This window comes from Dipodomys ordii, unplaced genomic scaffold (genome assembly GCF_000151885.1).
Source record: "Dipodomys ordii isolate 6190 unplaced genomic scaffold, Dord_2.0 Scaffold187, whole genome shotgun sequence".
In the NCBI taxonomy this organism is placed as follows: Eukaryota; Metazoa; Chordata; class Mammalia; order Rodentia; family Heteromyidae; genus Dipodomys; species Dipodomys ordii.
In genome coordinates this window covers 3,050,965-3,073,575 of record NW_012267403.1, presented here as the reverse complement: position 1 = coordinate 3,073,575, position 22,611 = coordinate 3,050,965, and the positions used below count along the sequence as shown (strand labels likewise).

The 22,611-nt window shown below is 37.2% G+C and overlaps 1 protein-coding gene across 1 annotated transcript in view; it reads left to right on the top strand.

Annotated features, from left to right (window-relative positions):
* Eda2r (ectodysplasin A2 receptor) overlaps positions 1–22,611 on the top strand; it is a 37,908-nt gene that overhangs the window by 10,735 nt on the left and 4,562 nt on the right. The window contains exons 3-6 of the mRNA XM_013034302.1: positions 5,866–5,962; positions 17,145–17,323; positions 17,879–17,964; positions 20,848–21,012. Of these exons, the coding sequence (XP_012889756.1) occupies positions 5,876–5,962; positions 17,145–17,323; positions 17,879–17,964; positions 20,848–21,012 (517 nt within the window). The 5' untranslated portion in view covers positions 5,866–5,875. The remainder of the gene's footprint in view (positions 1–5,865; positions 5,963–17,144; positions 17,324–17,878; positions 17,965–20,847; positions 21,013–22,611) is intronic.

Here is a 22,611-nt window from a genome sequence, read left to right as displayed (position 1 = left end):
TGTTTCTTTTTTTTTTTTTGGTTGTTGGTTGTGGGGCTTGAACTCAGGGCTTGGGCACTGTCCCTGAGCTTTTTTGCTCAAGGCTAATGCTCTACCATTCTGAGCCACAATGCCAGTTCCTATTTTTCTTTTTTTAAATTTTATAATGTATTTTATTTTTGATCAACATGTATTAATTGTACATATTAGTAAGACTGTGGTATTCCTATACCTGCCCAGCAATACCCAATAAAATCTAGCCTGCCTTTATCTACCTTCCTCATCCTTCTCATTCTTATAGTGTCTTAGGAAACACAAATATTTTGAAATTTTAAGTTCTAAGTTTAAGTGTATCTTTCTTTTTTCTCCTTTCATTCTTTTTTTCTAACTTTTTTCATTTTTAAATTTAATTTTATTATAAAGGTGAGGCACAGAGGGGTTACAGTTACATACGTAGGGTAATGAGTATGTTTCTTCTTGAACATTGTTACCTGTTCCCTTGTTTGTTTCCCACTTTCTCTCCTCTCCTACCTCCCCCACTCACGTTGCAAAGTACATTTCCAACATAGTATCTTTTGAGTATCACTGTTGAATTGGTTTACCCTTTGTCTTAGGTCCTCTTCTCTTTCCCAAATCAGATAAATATATACAAGACATGGGGTTCCAAAATACAGTGACAATAGGGGAATGAACCAAAGGAAAAAAATTGAAAGAAAAAAAGAAATAACCACACAGTACATTAAAAACAACTACAACAGAAAGAATGGCATTGCCCCATTTGTAAGGAAATAGAAAGACTTGAAAAAAATCATTTTAAGTGAAGAAAGCCAGACCCAAAGAAACATAGGCTCCATGGTTTCCCTCATTTATAATAATTAGTATATGTCTAAGATAGTCCTGTTGAAAAACAAACTTTACAACTTTGTTGGGGGGGGCAGGCGGCAGGAAGCGGGGGAGTTGGGCGGGAGGGGGTGGGAATGGGTGGGAAGGGGAAACAAAGGAGGAGGCAACAATGCTTGATAAGAAATGTACTCATTGCCATGCTCGTGTAATTGTAACCCCTCTATATGGTATTTTTACAATAAAAATATGTACCAAAAAATAAAAAATATAAAAAATTTTCCCCTTAAAGATTATTTTATTAGAAAATAATTTTAAATATGTCCAAGTTTCTGTTATATGAAAACTCTCTTTGAACCAGAAAAAAAATTCAACTGAGTGCCAGTGGCTCACACCTGTAATCCTAGCTACTCAGGAGGCTGAAACCTGGAGCTCTTGGTTTGGGGTTAGCCTGAGAAGACAGGTCCATCAAAGTTCATTTCCAAAATAACCAGCAGAAAGTTAAGGAAGAGGTGTGGCTCAAACGGTACACCACTGGCTCAAATGGTACACCACTGAGCAAGCAATCTGAGCAAGTAAAAAGCCCTAAGTTCAAACTCCAGTATTAGTGAAAAAGATCAATGAGAATGCATCAAATATGATTTTAAAGCTTAGGTACAGGAAAAACTAACTAGTGACATAAATCACAAGAGTAATTCTCTGAGTAGCATTGATGGGGAATGAATCATGATAGAGCCTATAATGGAATGGTTCTGTACCTTTACTTGGGTAGTAGTTACACAAGACTATACAAGTGTGCATGAAAGATTTTTGCTTCATATTTGCACATTTTACTGTGTATATGCAGTGAAAAACAATCTCAGAGCACTTCTCCATTACCTTATCTAATGCCCAAATTATATCATAATAGTTTTGCACGGCAGGCAGAAGTGTCTCCATTCTTACAGCTGAAGACATTGAGTGAACTACTTAAAATTTAATGAAGAATTTTGATTCAGGTCAGAGCTAGAATTTTGTCACAAACCACAGACATTTGTCTGCTGGATTTGGGTTTCATTCATTCTCCATCCATTTCCCTTGTCTGTGGTTTACTGCTGAAGCTATTGGTCAAGGTGGACACAGAATACAGCCGGCAAACAGTGGATAGGGTTTTGCACAAGCAGGACCCCAGCATATTTTATACTCCAGGGAAGGAGAGAAAAGGCACCTGACACTCCTCCTTCCTCTCTTCTCACTAAGGTAATATAAAGACAACACAACCTTATGGGTGAAAAATGTTTCTTGAGCAGTCACAACGTTAAGTTTTGGAAATGTAAGGAATTGTTTTCTGGAAAATTGTTTGCTCTTCAGTACAGGTCCCAATAGCCTCCTTGCTAATCTGTAACTATGATTTTACATTTCCATTTCCATGGTACTTGTCCCAGAAAGGTTTGTAAACCTTTATCACCTGAGTTCATTCTATACAGGAATATCTTGATGGAGAACATCCAACAAACACTGAGAATAATGTTCCTTTTAGCCAAGATGGGTTAGGTTCTAAAGGCTTGTGGGTGATACTAGCATCAGTAAGTGCAGTGAAAGGTGCCAGATACAGTACAGTAGTCTCTACTCTTGATGTTGCTCCTTTGGCCAAGAGTTTGAGGTTCAGGTTCAGGTTCATCCTCTGTGAACCTTTAGAAGAGTATCTTGTTGTAGTTATAGGTTACCTCAAAATTACTGGCTTTCTCAAAATCAAATAGTTTTTTTTTCTGCTCTCAAAATGGACACTGTTAATTATAGGGAATGATGGTGGAAAGTATTACATTGTCTCTGGATAATGTCATCTATCAGTTATTAGACAGGTTTTCCTATATGCCTTATCTTCTTTAGAATAGACCCAGCATCCATATGGTTTTGTTCACTTTAATAAATGTAATTGTGTGTGTGTGTGTGTTTGCACGTGTGTGCATCATACTGGAGCTTGAACTTAGGGCTTCTTGTTTTTGTTTGACTTTTTCGCTAAAGGTTTGTGCTTTACCACTTGAGTCACACCTCCTATTAGCAAAATGAGCTCCCTTCCAATAGCTTAGTATACTCCTTCCCCTCTTCACAGTTTAGCATGTCCCTTCCTAGGCAACACTCGGCCCATTTAGTAAAGGCAGTAAATAATCAGCCTCCAACCCCCTTTACTTTGGGATGGGACTTTTCTGGGGCAGCTACCACCATATAAGTCAAACAAGAGCCCCTTAGATTGACCTTCAGGTCTGGGCAGCTGCAGGACCCCTTATCTACTATTTGGACAGCAGCCATAAATCTAGTTCGCTATGATGAAGCCTCTGGTCCTTACTTACACACAAGGTTCTCTGCCTCCTAGCTCCTTTTAGCCCCTCCTAAACCTCCTAGGTTATATATGTCACCTCAGACAATAGCCAGTGTTTCTTCTCACTTCTCCCTTGTGAGAAGGGGTCTTGCTGGCCCCTTTCCAAGATGTACCTGGATGTCTGAGCGTTTTTCTGGCAAAGTCCAAATTATCTAACAGTGGTGCATTCTAGTTAATTGGAAATGAGAAATTCCCGAACATTTTTGCCTAGTCTGGCTCCGCAATTTTCAGATCTCCTGAGTAGCTAGGATTATACGTGTGAGCCACTAGCCTCCAGCTTAAAGGTAGTTTTAAAACTTGTAATGAAGGACCCTTTATGTTTTACACAAATGGTTTGACAAAAGTGATGGCGATGGGAGAAATAAACCTCTAGTTATTCGTTAGTTTCTGATATGGGGATATGACAATAAGCCTACTTTGCCTAGGCAGTAGTCTCAAAAAAAAAGAAGAAAGGTTTGGGCCATCTGCTATTTATTAAGTAGATGGGGCAATCCAAACTCATGTCTCAGGCACTCAAAGGCCAGCAGCAGCTGCCACAAAGATTTCAAATGCCTGTTTCAAGAGCTTATCTTAAAGAGGAGGATTCTCTTTGGCTCCTGCCACTGTTTTTCTGTTATCTGGACAAGAAAAACATAAAGGAATGTTTTGTACGTGGGTGTGTTCATTTTGTTACCTTGTTGCAGAACTGATGGGTTTTGTTCTCAAAGACAAGGGTGAGTAGCAAGGCAAAGGGAACATGCCTACTGAGGGTTACGCCACAAAATACTCAAAAGCAGCAGAGAGAAGGGTTATATATATTTTGTTCAAAATAGATTTTATAGAAGTGGGAAAAACTAGCCCAGTTGGTGGTGAGAAAAGTTGCATTTAAGCAATAATGCTAGCCAGGATATTTTACCATGTCTCCTTTGGTTACCTTTTCTTTTTCTTTTTGTTTCTCTGCCAGTCAGTCCTGGGGCTTGAGCTCAGGGTCTGGGCACTGTCCCTGACTTTTTGCATTTAAAGCTAATGCACTACCACTTTGAGCCACATCACTATTTCTGGCATTTTGATAGGTATTTGGAGATAAGAGTCTCATGATTTTTTCTGCCTGGGCTGGCTTTGAACCATGACCCTCAGATCTCAACCTCTTGAATATCTAGGATTACAGGCTTGAGCCATCAGTACCCAGCTCCTTTAATTACTTTAGAAGATGGACAACCCCTTAAGGTGCAAACACATGCTCTCTTATGATTGGATGTATACCTTTAGGACTTTTTATACATTGAGAAAGCACCTGAAATTTTCTGCTGTTTGGTAACAAACAAATCTTCCCCCGTTTTTCTGATGGAGAAAGATAAGCCAGATGTATCAATTACTTAATTTACTTTCATTGAGAGTTCTCTGTAAAAGAATACCTCTATCTGCTTATTATACCTCTTTGAGGCCTTTGGGATGGTTTGATGAACCTTAGCTCATTTGAGCCTTTCAAAAATTAGCTGATAAAAGTGAAGAACATTCTGTCTCTTTTTTTCTAGCTCTATATACTGGGGCTAGAAAAGTTTTATCTGAGATTATAGGTCAAAAGAAAGCAAGTCAGCTATGATGATTAATCATACCAGTTTGTCCCAAACTCTCCCAGCTTTTGCACTAAAAATCACCTGTCCTGTCTCTTCACCCAGAAAAATTTGTGTCCTAGTAGATAGGACTAGAATCACACATCCCAAATAGCAGTCCACTGAAAGTCCAATCCATACTAGTCCTATATCATCTGTCTTCTAAAAACTGTTCTATGAATCATATTTTCTCTTCCCCTTCCTTAAATGCACCAGGATGCTTTCTACATGTTGAAACATCCTCCACTTCTGTTCTGCCTAGGACAGAAGCAATAGAAGTTAATGGTCCCCAGAGATATATTATTACATACTATTGGCAAAGGAGAAGCATATTTCAGCCTTTTCATTTACAAAATAAAGATTATGCAGAGGAGGTGCACACTGGTGGCTCATGCTTCTAATCTTAGCTACTCAGGAGACTGAGATCTGAAGATTGCATTTTTATGTTAGGCCAGATAGTAGTTTGTAAGACTCATCTCCAATTAACCACCAAAACACTGGAAGTGAAGCTGTAGCTCAGAGTAGAGTGCTAGCCTTGAGGAAGACAGGCAAACATAAACATGAAGCCATGAGTTCAAGTCCCATTACCAGTATACAAAGTAATAAAGGATTATATTAAGTAGTATAATTTCTGTACTACTTACTGCACAGAGATACTGTAAAATCCAGTAATAATAAATGTAAAAGTGATTTACAATGTGTTAAGTGCTGATCATAAGGATTGCAGATTTTCTGTACTGTGTAGAAGGAAGTCAATGGCTTGTCTTATTCTTTTTTTTTTATCATCTTAGCTCCTGGTAATAATCATTAACTAAAGATCTGGGCAAGTTCTATGGCTTCTATGCTTTGCTTCAGTTTCCTTATCTATAAAATAGACTTGATCATTGTTGTTGTCATTGCTTTGAGAACTGAATGAGTACATGAAAAACATTTGGAAACATAAAATGTAGTAAATACTCTAAAAGTATTAGCTATTTCGGGTTGCTTCCTTAGCCCCTCTTAGGACAGGGGTGACATTAAGAGGATATGGAAGCCACCACTTACTTTGTAGTCTCATTATATTAATTTCTTAGTTGTTGTGTTCTTTGCCCATAGCTTCCTAACCATGGATTGCCAAGAAAACGAATACTGGGACCAATGGGGATGCTGTGTCACCTGCCAACAGTGTGCTCCTGGACAGGAGCTCTCCAAGGTAAGTCCCAATCATTGCACTTAGTTGTTCACATCTTAAGAACCAGATCAGCAACTGGGAAGGAACAAGATTAGTAAGAGAACCCCCTCTAGCAGTGACTGATCCAGTTTGGAAGGTAAAACATGGGATCCAGAAAGGATAGTAATAATTGTTGCAGCAAAAGGTCAGCCTAGAAGGAACAAGTTAAAGGATTGGTTTCATGATCTATTCATAAGAGGTGTGGAATATAGAGGCCCAGGAGGAAAGGCGAAGAGCCAAGACAGTTAATGTGTCCTCATGTTCAGAGTGTCTAAGCTAAAGAAAATACTGTGCAAAAGAGGACTCAGGTATGAGGCACCAGCCTTGAGGCACTATAATCCCATTTGGATGTAGGGGTCAGAACAAAATGAACAGCAATGCAGAGTGACAGCAAGGTTAGACTGTTTAACTGTTCCTTCCTGGGGGCCTTTGTTGGTCCTTGAACCTGAGATCATACTAAATGTATGCTACAGAAACTGGAAGTAGACAACCCACAACAATTTCATTTAATCAGCAATTGCCTGTTGAGTGCTTCCAAAGTGGCAAGTATGGCTGTAGACATCACAGATATGGCAAAATAGGCAAAAGTCTATGCCTTCATGAGCCTTGCCTTCTAAATAGTAACACAAATAAAAAAGAATGAGCTGAGCACCAGTGGCTCATACCTGTAATCCTAGCTACTCAAGAGCCTGAGGTCTGAGGATCTCAGTTCAAAGGCAAACCCAGGTAGGAAAGTCTGTGAGACTCTTTCCATTTAATGACCAAAAAGCTGGATGTGGAACTCTGGTTTAAATGGTAGAGTGCTAACCTTAAGTAAAAGATCTCAGATCCCTTACTGCAAGCCCCAGGACAGGCAACAGAAGAAAGATCAAAGCAGAGATAATTGAGGAGTTGAGATGTGAAGATATGCCAAGAACAAGATAAGAATGGTTTGATACTGAGTGACTAGGTGGCTATTCCTAATCAGGAAATGAAAGAAGAGCATCCTAAAGAGATCCTCCCTGGGACAGGATATAGCTGGTACAGTCCCAAGATGGAAATGAATTAGGTATGTTTAATGAAAACAAAGAAGCTTCATGCAACTGGTATATGATGAGTGAGAGGATTATGTCTGTATGGGCCAGATAATATAGATATCTGAATTCCATGAGGAGAAAATTTCATTTTTTTAAAATATACAAGAACCTTTATGGAGGGTTTGATGTAGGAATGACATATTTCTGTGACTAAAGGAAAAAAAATTAATTATCTCCACCCATTCTCCCCTTTATACTTTAAAAAAATCAAAAGAGTATTTGCCCAGGGATACTAAAAGACATAAGCATAGGGCTAGGAAGGTGGCTCAGTGGTAGAGTGCTTGCCTCCCATGCATGAGACCCTGGGTTTGATTCCTCAGTACCACATAAGTGGAAAAAGCCAGAAGTGGCACTGTGGCTTAAGTGGTAGAGTGCTGATCTTGAGTTGAAGATCTGAAGGACAGCACCCAGGCCTAGAGTTCAAGCCCCACGACCGACCAAAAGAAAAGACAAGCATAAATTTGAACTCTTCATATATAACATTGTACCCCACATTGGGATGTCCACAGGACTGATAAGAGATTCTGGTACCAAGGGAAGTCCACCATAGAAAGACCAAATCGAATAAGCTGCTTACCTTGGCTAAAATCTGTTGTATTTACCACATCAAGCTTTATGATAAAACCTTTGCACATGTTCCTATCATGTAAAAAATAGCTATTTTCTTTAAAGCCTTCCATATTTACAAAACTGAATTTCTTCAAGGGCAAAACAGACAAACCAACACTTGTTTATCTATAAAATTGCTGTTATTAAACTTACAAATTCCTTTATGAAATGCACATTTAACTCATCCCTCTGTAACTGCCATTTATTTCAGTGCCACTAGAAACTTGGAGAAAATAGACTGCAATATTGTGCTTCTGTGAAAGTTTTACGTATATGTAGTTTGTATCTATCCTTCATTAAAAATGCTCTCATTTGCATTATCACATTTGGTTTTAAAATAGGCCAGCAAAAAGGCATTATTAGTTCATTTCATAGATGAGACAACTAAGGCTCAAAGAGGATTTATGACTTGCTCAGGAAGCATGGTACAGTAAAAATAAATACAAGATCTTGGGACCCCTATATTACTAAGTTTAAAGTCCATCTTTGCTATGGAAAATTAATTTGACCGTGAATCAAATAAGATGCACAAAGTTGAAATTAACATATTTCCCAAAAGAAGATATATAAATAAAATGAAAAAACTCTCAATATTACTAATGGTCAGTGAAATAACAAACAAGCCATAATAAGATAAACCTCAGCCCAGTAAGTGGCTAATATAAATAAGATAAAAGACAGTAATACTGAAAAAGATGTGGAAAAAAGAAAATCCTTGTACATTGTTGCTGGGAATGTAAACTAATATATGGGGGGGAAATGGGAGGGCAGGGATGGTAAGGGGAAACAAAGGAGGAGGCAACAATGCTTGATAAAAAATGTACTCATTATCTTGCTCATGTAATTGTAACCCTTCTGTACTGTATTTTCACAATAAAAAACTTATTAATAATAATAAAAAAGAGAAAAAAAAGATTAACAATATAATCATGTTAGGATCCATCAGTCCCATTACCGGATACATATTTAAAAAATCAGTATGTTCCAAAACCATCTGCATTTACAAAAGTCAGGAAACAAATTACATATCTATCAATGAATAGATGTGTGAAGAAAATGTGGTACACAAAAACTATTTAGCCATAAAGAAAAATGTAATCCTTTCATTTGCAACAAAAATGGATTGAGCTGTAGGTTATCAAGTTTGTGTGTATGTGTGTGTGTGTGTGTGTGTGTGTGTGTGTGTGTGTGTGTGGTTGTGGTCAGTTGTGGGGCTTGAACTCAGGGCCTGTGGGCTTTCCCTGAGATCCTTTGCTCAAGGCTAGTGCTCTACCACTTTGAGCCACAGTGCCACTTCTGGTTTTCTGGGTGGATAACTGGAGTCTTGCAGATTTTTTTCAGGACTGGCTTTTAAACATGATTCTCAGATCTAAACATCCTGAGTAGCTAGGATTACAGGCATGAGCCACCAGAGCCCTGCAGGATATCAAATTTTGTAAAATAAGCCAGGAAGAGAAAACAACTATACCAAGTTCTCAACAATCGCTGGTGGCTCATGCCTGTAATCCTAGCTACTCAGGAGGCTGAGATCCGAGGATCGCGGTTCAAAGCCAGCCCGGGCAGGAAAGACCCTGAGACTCCTATCTCCAATAAACCACCAGAAAACCGGAAGTGGTGCTGTAGCTCAAATGGTAGAGCTCTTGCCTTGAGCTGAAGAGCTGAGGGACAGCACCCAGGCCCAGAGTTCAGGCCCCACGACCGACAAAAAAAAAAAAAAAACAATATGAGGAACTCTAAAAAAGTTGATGTTGGAGAAGTTCAGGATGGAATGGTGTCTAACAGAGGTTGAGGAGCAATAATGAGAAAGGAGGAATGGGGGACAGTTGATAGATAGGTACTAAGTTATACTTTGACTGGGACAAATTCTGGTGTGCTATAACACAATAGAGTGTCTATGGATAACAATAATGCACTGTACTTTTCAAAAAGTGAGAAAAATTTGAAAATTTTCACCATATTGTTTGAGCAGACACAAACTTAACGTAATTGAAATCAACAAGGTATCAACTGTTGAATTAATAGGTGCAATGTTTATGCTTTGTATACCAGTAAAAATTAAGTTCAAAATCTTCATCAAGTTCTTTATCAATAAACTAAATGAAAAACAGTAACCTGAATTTTAACAATGACTTGAACTATAAGCACATATATGGACATATTGATGTCTGGAGATAGGCAACCTGTCTTTTGTTGGACAGATATAACAGCCAACAAGGATCCAGGCTCTTTTTTTTTAATCCATCTTGGGCACTTGTGTCTTTCTGATTGCTACAACTCAAAGCTCAAACTTCAAACCATAAAGAAAAACAGAAAGCAGAGGCAGGATTAAAATAGCTTGCCTTTTATTTGGAAAGAAATATTTTTTCCTCATATACTTCCCCTTGTTTCTTACGGTCCAGATCTGAGTGATACAGCTCCTATCTCTAGATGGGAGACTAGGAAATGAGTATCTGGCAGACAAAAGTGGAATTTCCATGATTGACTAAAACAAATTAAGAATCCGTTCTTGAGGCTGATCATGCCACCTAGGATGAAATCAATGTTCTGTTAACAAGGAAGCAGAGGCCCAGTGATGTTTGGATAAGCAGCTAACAACATATGAGATAACTTTTTTCAGTTATCTCTATTTATTTTTAAATTTCACTCATGAATAATAAATACCACTGTAAATAAATCATTGCAGAAAATTAACACTATTTCCTGAGGACATTTTTCTGGAAGTATAATTGCTAAGCTAAATACAATTTTGAGATTCTTGAAATATATTAACAGATAACACTTTTGAATTTTGTCACTAATTTCCATTACAATTGCATTTATTTTCAACTGCACATAGCATTCCCATGTCCCAAAAGCCTAACCAAAAATGAATAATGCATTTCCATTGTCTATTAATTTTATGCTCCCCTCTGTAATATTAAATTCCTAATTTATGAGGACTTTATGAGAATTTTGTTTTTACTTTTCTACATTTGATAGGGAAATATACTAACCTTTTCTCTTTGTCCATTTGCATTTCCAATTTTCCTGTGTCTGATTTTTTTTCTGTTCTGAATATTCATTGTTTGTTGTTCATTATCTATTCTTATAAGTCACCTGAATTGGCAGACATATTGAGGAATGGAGAGAATTTGTAAATTCTTTATGTAATGTGCACATAAATATATTTAAAATCAGAAAGATTTTTAAATTTTTATCATTTCATATATTTATCTTTCTCATTAATTTTTGACATAGATTGGTAAAATCCAAAATCAAAATACTGTACATTCCCTTGGATGACCCATATTTTAGTATTTTGAGTTAAATACTACCATCTCCCTCTTTTTGTTTCGGTACTGGGACTTGAACTCAGGGCCTTGGCATTGTCACTTAGCAGTTTTGTTCTCAAGGCTGTTGGTTAAGCCACAGCTTAACTTCCAGCATTTTTCTGCTTAATTTCTTGCACAGGCTGACTTCAAACTATAATCCTTAGATCTCAGTCTCCTGAGTAGCTAGGATTACAGGCATAGGCCACTGTCACTGTTACCTGTCATTAAATACCCTTATATGTTATGTAAGTTAGTCTTTTGTTTAGAATAAATAATTTCTTAGAGCACTGTTGGTTTTCAGCTTTTTTGAATTGTTTTTCCTTTCTTGGGACAGATGATTGTTTGATATTTTTTGGTATTTCCATAGTTCTCCAAGGCTTTTGTTCATTTTATTTCTAGTAATTTATTTGGTCCCTATTGGTCAAATTGCATATATTCTATTATTCTATAATCACATTCACTGATTCTGCCATTTTTTCTCTAATATTGAGCATATCTAGGAAATTTTTGTGATTTATTTTTTTATTTTTGTAATTATCATCTGGTTCCTTTTAAAAAATAATTTGTTTATTGAGGTATTCTATTTATCATTCTTTCAATTTATAATTGCTGTCGAAGCATTTTAATTATGGGTGCTTTCAAAATCCTTGTCAGATGATTCCATTATCACATTTGTTTAACTGCTGGTATCAATTGCTTGCATTTCCATGTGTATATGGATTTTCTTGGTTATTTTTTATAAATTAATTTCTTTTTAATTATTTTTAAATAGTTATGCAAAGAGGTGATTCTCTTAATGCTTGTTGTGATTGGTGATGTCTTACTTACCCTAGATATTTTTTCAATTATATTAGAAAGTTTATTTAAGTCTTTCATTTTAGGAAACAGTCATCTATTTAAGTTTGTTTATTTATTTATTTATCTGCCTGTCATGGGCCTGAACTCTGTGCCTGGGTACTGTCCCTCAGTTCTTCAGCTCAAGGCTAGCACTCTACCACTTGAGCCCAGCACCACTTCTGGCCTTTTCTACTTATGTCGTGCTGAGGAATCGAACCCAGGGCCTCATGCATGCAAGGCAAGTAGGTAGCACTTTACCATTTGAGCCACAGCTCTACTTGTAATTTTTTTGTGGTTCATTGAAGATAAGAGTATCATAGACTTAACTGCTTGGGCTAGCTTTCAACCAGAATCCTCAGCACTTAGCCTCCTAAGTAGCTAGGATTATAGACTTGAGCCACCCAACAGTACCTGGAAATTTTCAGTGTCCTTGTTGTACAAATTTTTTTTATCAGTTGTGGAGCTTGAACTCTGGGCCTAGGCATTGTCCTTCAGCTCTTCAGCTCAAGGAGAGCACTTTAAGGCTTGAGCTACAGCACCACTTCCGGTTTCCTAGTGGTTTATTGGAGATAAGAGTCTCAAGGACCTTCTTGCCCAGGCTGGCTTTGAACCATGATCCTCAGATCTCAGCCTCCTGAAAAGCTAAGATTACAGGCGTGAGCCACCGGCGCCTGACTTGTGGTACAATTTTTAATCTGTAGTCTTTCTCTGATGCCGTGGCGGCTCCCTCTGCTGAGAGTGTGATAGCTGATACTTGCAGATTTTCCTGGGTGATGTCTCCTTATTTGTAATGGTTGAAATTAAGGTGACTCTAAGATGTGAGCAGTCACATGATTTCCAGGCTGAACTACTTGTTTCACCAATTGACAATGCATTCCCACCATCTGTCTCAGTGTAGTAATCTCATATCCATAAGACAAAGAGGCTGGGTACACAAGCACAAAGTCCCTTTTTTTTGCTTGCCATAAAAGTTTTATTTTTTTTAAATAAGTTTTTTTATCATAAAAACACTGTACAGGAGGGTTACAGTTACATGAGCAAGGTAATGAGTATTTCCTATCAAGCATTGTTACCTCCTCCTTTGGTTTTCCCCTACCATCCCTTCCCTCCCCACCTCCACAACTACTCCCTCCTCCCCACCGTACTCCTAAATTGTAAAGTTCATTTTTCAACATAGTGTCTTGTACATCCCATTCTTACAGTCTGTCAAACTGTATCTCTATCTAAACATTTTGTTTTTTCCCTTCCCCTCCCCAAATTAGACCGACATCAAATACAGTGAAAACAGGTTATAACGTGGGGAAGGAACATACAAAACAAAACAAAAAAAATCACATGGTACATTATAAATACGTTAGAAACAATAGCAAGAAAGAAAAAAACATTGTGTCTCTATCTTGGGGTTCATTTCACTTAACATCATCTTATCTGGTCATATGTACATTGCTTTTGACCTTTTCTACTTGTCCTAGACAGATACTAGTTATTGCAAATAAAGGAAACCGTGCGACCTATGTTTCTTTGGGCCTGGCTTACTTCACTTAATATAATTTTTTCCAAGTCTTTACATTTCCTAACAAATGGGGCAGTGTCATTCTTTCTGATGGAGGCATAGAATTCCATATATATATATACATATATATATATATATATATATATCACATTTTCTTGATCCATTCATCTACTTAGGGGCATCTGGGTTGGTTCCATATTTTAGCTATGGTAAGTAATGCTGGTAGCTTTAGTATGGTCTTGTTTGTGATCATTTCGGTAAATGCCCTAAAGTGGGATTGCTGGGTCATAAGGGAGCTCTATGTGGAGTCTTTTGAGGAATGTCCATACTGCTTTCCAAAGTGGTTGAACAAGTTTACATTCCCACCAACAATGAAGTAAGGTTCCCTTCTGTCCACATCCCCTCTAGCACCTGTTGTTATTAGAGTTCTTGATTATAGCCATTCTAACTGGTGAGGTTGTTGTTTTGATTTGCATTTCTTTTATGGCTAGAGAATTTGAGCATTTCTTCATGTGTCTATTGGCCATCCTTCTTTCCTCTTCAGAAAAGTTTCTCTTTAAGTCTTTAGCCCACTTATTTATTGGGCAGTTGTTTCTTTGAGGATTTGTTGTTGGGGGATCTAATTCAATGCTATCTACAAATTCAATGTGATATCTATCAATATTCCAACCTCATTCTTCAAGGAAATAGAAGAAGCAATCCAAAAATTCATAGGAACAATAAAAGACCCCGAATAGCAAAAATGATCCTTAACAGAAAGAACAGTGCTGGAGGAATATCAATACCAAATTTCAAACTCTACTAAAAGCCATAGTAATTAAAACAGCTTGGTACTGGTACAAGAACAGATTTGAGGAACCATGGAATGAACTGAAGACCCAGAAATGAACCCACAGACCTATAGCCATCTAATCTTTGATAAGGGAGCTAAAAAATAGAATGGAAGAAAGTCAGCCTCTTCAGTAAAAGGTGTTGGCAAATTGGTTAATCACCTGTAGAAAACTAAAGCTAGATCCTTATATGTCATCCTGCACCAGAATCAACTCCAAATGGATCAGAGACCTTGGAGTCAAAGCAGACACCCTGAAAACATTACAGGATGGAATAGGAGAAACCCTAGGTCTTCTTAGCACAGGCCAAAATTTTCTTAATAGAGACCCGGAAACACAACAAATCAAAGAAAGGTTGGACAAATGGGATTGCATGAAGCTGCAGAGCTTCTGCCTGGCAAAGGGCATAGCTAGCATGATCAGTAGAAAGGAGGAGGCAACAGTGCTTGATAAGAAATGTAATTGTGACCCCTCTATATGGTATTTTCACAATAATAATAATAAAAAAAGAAAGCCCACAGATTGGGAGAAGATCTTCACTAGCCATACAATGGATAAGGGTCTCATATCTAAAATATACTTGGAATGAAGTCCCTTTTGCTGGTTCCTGCTGAAGATTTATATCTCTGCTTATGGATTTGGAATATTAGACCCATAGGAAATCAATGATACACCATTTTGGATGACAAATTTGCTTATTTTTCAAATAGGGATGCCCGTGTGACTTTAGATGATTTTATAGAGAATATAAAATTATTTCAGTCTTTGAGAGCAGGGATTTTTCTCTTATCGCTTCAGTTATTTATGTACAATATATCAGATGGCATTCTAACATAAAACTTACTTGTCTTACCAGGTGTTTTATGAATTAATAAAATAAAAACACAGCGCTAATCTAACCAGTTTATTAATTGATTCTCCATAAATGCCAGGTAACTTCCACAATCTCTCTCTTTTGTACGAGAATCTGTGAAGAGGTAAAGAATCACACTCAGATCTTTTGATTCTATTGCCCTAGATATTATAAAATTTTGTTTCTTACAGAATAATGTTTTGAGTATCTCTCTGAATCCATTCCCAGTTCTAAGAGAAAGTTATATATATATATATATATATATATTTCTTTAAGTACTTATGTATTTTCATTTTAATATTTAAATATGTGATTCATTTGAAATTTTAGGAAAATTGATCAAATTTCATTGTTGTTTACATGGTTGTTTTTATTCAACCTGTTTATTTAAAAGGCTAGCTTTTTTTCATCCATTTGAGATGTTTTTGGTCTATTTGGTCAGCTTATGTAATGGTATGAGCTAGGTGATAATATTTTTAAACAATGGTTAAGGATCTTTCTTGAGGTTACATGGCTGGTCAGTGGGAGTTAAAACTAGTTCTCTCTGGCTCTGGAACAGTGTTTCATCATAGACCTGTATTTCTTGCTATGTTGATCCTCATCTTACCCTGTGCAGCAAGTGATGGCAACTATCATCATTCTATTACTACACATAAGGTAGCAGAGGCTCTAGTAAGTCCTTTGCCTTCCCAGGAAATCTAGATTATGAGTAAAATACCTAGAACCCATATGAAGCTTCTGGTATCAAGAGTTGGGTTTTGGTGGGTAGGTCATTGCAAATGGGGCCATGAAGCATTGAATAAGGGCAGAGTAGGTAAGTAAAGGCAAAGTTAGCAGGAGTATTTATTTACAGGTAGAATATGCTCATTTTTCCCTCCCCATGGGAATTATTTTACTACAAGTAATTCTGTTATAACATACTAAAATTTGGTTAGATAAAGGATTAAGGACTTATTTCAGACATTACCTCTAGTGAGTGAGGAGGATTATTTTCATTCAGGGACTCAGCCTTATGAAGCCTCTGTCATGTTTCTAACAGCTTTATTGAAGTACGGAACACAATTTACCCATTTAAAGTGTATTTAGTATACTGCATTATTATGTTCTAATTACAGTAAATATGTAACATAAAATGTGCTGCTTAACTAAGTATACACTTCAGTGGCATTAATCACAAACATAATGTTGCACCATCATTAGCACTGTCTAGTTGTAAGACTTTTTCATAATCCTAAGCAGAAATTATGTATTCATTAAGTAATAACTTGAGAAAAAGCTATGGCTTGTAGCATAGCAGGTAGGAGCCTTGTTCCTATTGAAGCTAGTCTATCAGAACAGAAACAAATTTTGAAGACTATCTATTCCAATCTCTCATTTCTTTGATGCCCAGAAAGCATGAGCATGAAAAACTTCCCAGAGTAACACTGTGTTGATGACAGATCTTAGGCAAGTCTAAGCCCAATCATTTCTCTCTGCTCTATACCGTATTTCAAACATTTCTTACCACAGCCTAGAAATAATTTTTCTTTATGATCCAAACCATATTTACATACATTATATTTGTAAAAGTTTTCTAAAACAAAGGTGGATAATAATTACAGCTACTTGTCAGCTGTTTGCACCTCCTCATTTTCTGTAACACTGTAAAACTACACTCTCTCACATCCTTTGTAGTAGTAAAAATCAGTAGGTATTTGTGGCTAAGGATATATAATTTAAGTGAAACCGATTATTTTTTGGGAAACTTTAAAGTACCAGTATACAGTTCACAACATTCTTTTTATTTATTTAGTTTTTACTGGTGCCCCAATCATGGCAGAAGGAGTATGAAGCCCATTACCTTGGTGTCCTACTGAGGATAATGTAGCCCTCAGAAAATCCTTGGTGGACAATTAGTGTGAGTGAGAAATAAGTTTTTGTTTTTTTTAAATCACTGAAATTTGAGACCATCTATCCTGACTGATATATTCTATTTTGTTCCATTTCAATTTGCATTGTTGATGGCAACTCAGTTAATTGATTTTAGAGCCTGAGGATTGAAGGACAACTTCCAGTTTGAAAACTACTACTCTATTTTAGAGGTGAGCATCTCTCCAACCTCCTACAGAGAAAAGTTAACTCTCTTGTCTTTGCAGGACTGTGGTTATGGAGAAGGTAGAGATGCATATTGTGTAGACTGCCCTCCTCAAAAGTTCAAAAGCAGCTCAGGCCACCACAGATGCCAGACTTGCATCAACTGTGCTGTCATCAATCGGGTCCAGAAGACCAACTGCACAGCCACCTCTAATGCTATCTGTGGAGAATGTCTGCCAAGGTGAGTCTGCTAAATTGGTCTAAACAGCTCTGTGCCTTTTGTTTTAGCCCTTTGATGTTTATAATCCTTACCTCACAGAATCTAGTCAAAGTATTCTAACTATCCATGTCATATTCCATTTAAGCTCCCAGAAGGTAGAAACAATGTCTTCCCAAGATCCCTCTATAAAGTGTCCAGCACATTGTCCTCCACAGATGAGCACTTAACAGCTTTTTCATCATGCTGGCACTCTTAGCCCAGGCCCAAGATTTAAGGTAAATCTCACTGGAAACTTAACAAGAAATTATGAAGCAGTTGGTACCATAGTCATGCTCCTCTGTCTCATTGCATTAGCTTCCATTTTGGCTATCATGTGTGGTGAATGGGGGAAGAGGTGGAGTGACGGGCCCCCTGAATCAGAATCACACATGGAGACTGAAAGCTTATGAGGGGTAGGCACTGGCTTCCCAAAGGGCAAAACTCTACAAAGCTACCTGTGGTTCCAGAAAGTACCACTTGGCCCTATGTGCATTGTTTGTTCCATCACTCTGATATCACTTACTACTCTGATCATAGGTTCTATCGAAAGACACGCATTGGAGGCCTGCAAGACCAAGAGTGCATCCCATGCACGAAGCAGACCCCCACTTCTGAGGTTCAGTGTGTGTATCCATAATTTTTAAACTTCTATTTTATTACCTTTATGTAGTTGTACAAAGGGGTTTTGATTCAACAATGCATTTTGATCAATGTCACCCCTTTCATCTTTCTCCCCCACCTCTACCAAATCCACTCATCCCCTCAGTTTTTCTAGTTCCATGATCACATATAATGTGTCTACTTGTTCTCTTTTCTTTTCTCCCCAACCTATTGGGTGGCAGCAAAATCAGGTAATATTTCTCTTTCACTTGGCATTGGTGGCTCATGCCTACAATCTTGGCTACTCAGGAAGCTAAGACCTGAAGATCACAATTTGACACCAGCCCATGCAGGAAAGTACATGAGACTCTTATGTCCAATAAACTACTCAGAAAAATCAGGAAGTGGTGGTATGGCTCAAGAGGTAGAGGGCTTGCCTTGACCCAAAGAAGCTCAGAAACAGTGTCCCAGCCCTGAGTTCAAGTCCCTGGATCAGCACAAGAAAAGGTCTCTTTTCTTGTAGGAATTAACTAGTCACTAGTAGCTCTTTGAATGGAGTACTGTGGCAAGTGAATCCATTAGGTCTGAATTCTAATTTTACCACATAGTATCTGTGTAATCTTTAACAAATGATTCAAACTCATTGAAACTCATTTACCTCATGTGAAAAGCTGTGACTCATGATGTCTTCATACCTTATGGGATTGCTGTCTAGGTCTAATTAAATAATGGATGTTGAAAAGCACTGTATAACATTTATACAGACAAAGGAGGAGGCTACAATGCTTGATAAGAAATGTACTCATTATCTTGCCCATGTAATTGTAACCCCTCTGTACAGTATTTTCACAATAAAAATTTATACAGTTATGAACTATTATTACTATTATTAACACTATGCAAGGTATGTAGGATTCCTTAGATCTTTGGACTCATGAGAAGCTGAATAAGAATTAACGGATCTATGACTATAAGTCTCTGTTTATGTAACTACCCATTTATCTGTGTTTTCTTGTCTTTCTATCATTTTTGTCTGTCTACCATCTATCTGTTCACTTATTCTTTATTGACATTTTCATAAAAATAATGAAATATGTAAAACCTTGAAATAATTAAAATGCATAAAAGTAGAAAAGTTAAACATGCTCAGTTGCCTCAGATCCCTAGATAATAAATTAACATTTCACATATTTTCCTTCATATTTTTTAAAATAAGGACCAAAGATTCCACAATTATGACAAATTCCCTTTTATATTCTAAATCTCCTCAGATACAAGTACTGTCCTGAAATACATGCCTTAGTTCCCTCACCCCACCTCACTCACAGCTGGTTAATTGAAGATTTAAAAAAATTCAATTTTGTCTGCCTTCACTGGCTTTGAACTATGATTTTTATACCTAGCTTCCTGAAATGTGAAGATTTCCAAAAGTACCTGGCTACCAACAAACTGTTTCTTAATACAGAAAGGTTTATGTTCACTATGTAAAGGACTTGTTCACTGTATAACTTTGCCTTTTCAAGAATTCAGATTCCACGTCATTGGCACAGGGGGAGAGATAAATGAGATATACTGGCTCTTAAGTGCTCCAATTTAGAAGTAACATACATTTCTTTCTACTCACAGCCCATTGGCCAGAAGTAGTCTTATGGACTTACTTCATGGATACAGGAGAGAATGGGAAAAATTAATGAGTCTATATTTCTGCCCATTTCTCCACTAGTGTTTTAATATTTGTACTCTTTCTCTGTGTGTGTACATGTGTGCACTGGTGCCTAAACTCAATCTTACTCTCTCACTTGCCTTTTTAACTCAAGACTTACACTCTACCACTTGAGCCACAACTCCACTACCTTTCTGCTAATTAATTAGAGATACAAATCTTAAGATTCTCACTGAGTTTTCTGCTTACGCTGGCTATAAAATGTGATGCTCAGATCTCAGCTCCTGAGTATTTAAGATTACAGGTGTGAGCCACTGGCACTGTATGTAGTATTTGTATTCTTTTTGCCATATATATTCATATATATAGTAACAATATAGCAGTATATGCTATTTTATAATGTTATAGATCAATGACATTAAGTTATATACTCTGTCCAGTTTTTCCCTCTGGATTGTTTATATAAGTCCATAAAAGTATTTTACTTTTATCTTAGAGTTATTTCATGTTTTATTTATCCATTGCTGAGGATCATTTTAATTTAGTTCCATTTATCTAGATTATATAATAACTAGGCAGGGTATGGAATGGTTGTTTTCAGTTAATTTTGCTAATTTATGTCATGCCTGGAGCATATGTGAATTTTTTTTCTGTGTGCTGTTCCTAGGTTTTGAACTCAGAACCTAGGCTCTAACTTGAGCATTTTTGCTCAAGGCCACTTGAGCCACATGTCCATTTCTGGCTTTTTGATGGTTATTGGATATAAGAATCTCATGGACTTTCCAGCTCTGGCTGGCTTTGAACTACAATCCTCAGATGTCAATCTACTGAGTACCTAGGATTACAGGTGTGAGCTACTGGCATCCAGCTGAATTTTTCTCTCTTAAATATCATTATGTAGTTGTACACAGATGTTTCAGTTTAATTTGCCCATTTATGAGTACAAAGTACCTTTTTTCTTTGTTAATATTATTATTATTATTATACTATTACCTGTAGGTAGTTGTACAAAGAAGTTTCAATTCACCATGACATGTTGTGGGTCATCTTGTTCACTGTTATGCGTTTCATCATTCTTCCCCTACTCATTCCCAACATATAATTTTGCCTGTTATACAAGTAAGAAAAAACAGCAAAGCATCACTAATTGAGGAAAGACTAAGCCAAATGTGGATGGCCTAAGAAAGGACAAGGTGATTATTGACTTCCCACACTAATGGATCTCAATTTTTTTGCTTCACAGGTGCCTTCCAATTGAGCTTGGTGAAGGCAGATGCACCTACTGTGCCTCCTCAGGAGGCCACACTTGTTGTACTGGTGAGCAGTCTGCTAGTGATTTTTACCCTGGCCTTCCTTGGGCTCTTCTACCTCTACTGCAAGCAATTCTTCAACAGGCATTGCCAGCGTGGTAAGGGTTGCTGTTTCACATTTCACATGAATCAGAAGGAAGGCATTTTTAGCAAAAGAGAGGAGTTTCTTAGGGTTGAGAATTCTCACACTAGAAAACCCCAGGGGTGGTCTTTTAATGAGCTTGGGGAACTATCTGGGATGGCAATAGAAATTATGGGACTTCAGAAATGTCCTGTTAAGGAACCTTGTTCATTAGGTTGTAGGGCATCAGAAAGGAGCATGGCATGATGAAAAATCTCTTGGGAAATGAATCTGGTTGGATCTAAATCTACCTCTCAATCACTGAGTAACCCTACACAAGTCATATGGCTTCTTTGAGCCTCTTTCTCCCGAATATTTAAAGTGAAAGACAAGATTAGTTGCTTTTAAAGTTATTTTGCAATTGTGTATATCTGTACTAATAACCGTAGATTCTGGAACATGTTAAAATGGAGGAAGGCTTGGCTATATGAAGTCTAGGGCAACTAATATTGGTGCTACAGTAATAATAATTTCCCAAAATATGGTAACTGAAAGTATAGAAATAGAGGGAAGGAGGCAGGTAGGCAGGCAGGCAGCGAAGAAGTAAGGGAGAGAGAGACAAAAATAGAGAAACTAGAAAGACCATCTCTTTTCTAGAGGGGAATCTGCTACTTAGCTCCAGCTCTTTATTACCATATAAGAATATTCACAACTTGCCCTGTGAGGGTTAGAATGTGTTTGTGACTTTAATTAAGTATCACTATCCCACAATACTGTGAAATTTGTGAAATTTATATAATCACTTAATCACAAAAAATTGCAAAAAATGAGTTTAAAAAAGAAGAGTATTTACCTGGATGTTGGTGGTCTACATCTGTAATCCTAACTACTTAGTAAACTGAGATCTGAAAATAGAGGTTCATAGCAAGCTGAGGCAGAAAAATCTGTATGACTCTTTTCTCCAATTAACCATCAAAAAGCTGGAAGTGGAGCTGTGTTTTGAGACACAATCTTGAGCGAAATAGCTAAAGGACAATGGCCAGACCCTGGGTTCAAGACCCAGTACCAGCATGCATATGCATGTGCACACGTGCACAAGTGCACGCTTATGCGCACACACATGCACAATAAATACATTAATATTCAGGGTTCAAAAAACTTTCAAAATTTCAAGAGAATGCACAAACCTGGATTTTTGTATGAAATACTGACAAGTAACTTGAATGGAACACAAAAACACCACTCCAAATTGGGGAATCATAAACAATAACACATGTAGTAGATTCTCAGTTTGTAACCTGATGTTGAATCGGACTCATTCATGAAGGGTTTATTACATTTCTATTGTCATAACAAATTACCACATATTTAATGCTTTATTAGCATTAAGTGGCTCAAAAGTTCAGCAGGCTTGGCTTGATCTCACAAGGCTTAAATCAAGACATTGGCAGGGGGATGTTCTTTTCTGGAGATTCAAGGGGAGAATCCATTTCCTTGATCATCCAGGCAAATGCCTGAATTGTTTCATGCAATTATAGAACTCATGTTCCTCTATTTCTTTCTTTCTTTCTTTCTCTTCTTTCTTTCTTTCTTTCTTTCTTTCTTTCTTTCTTTCTTTCTTTCTTTCTTTCTTTCT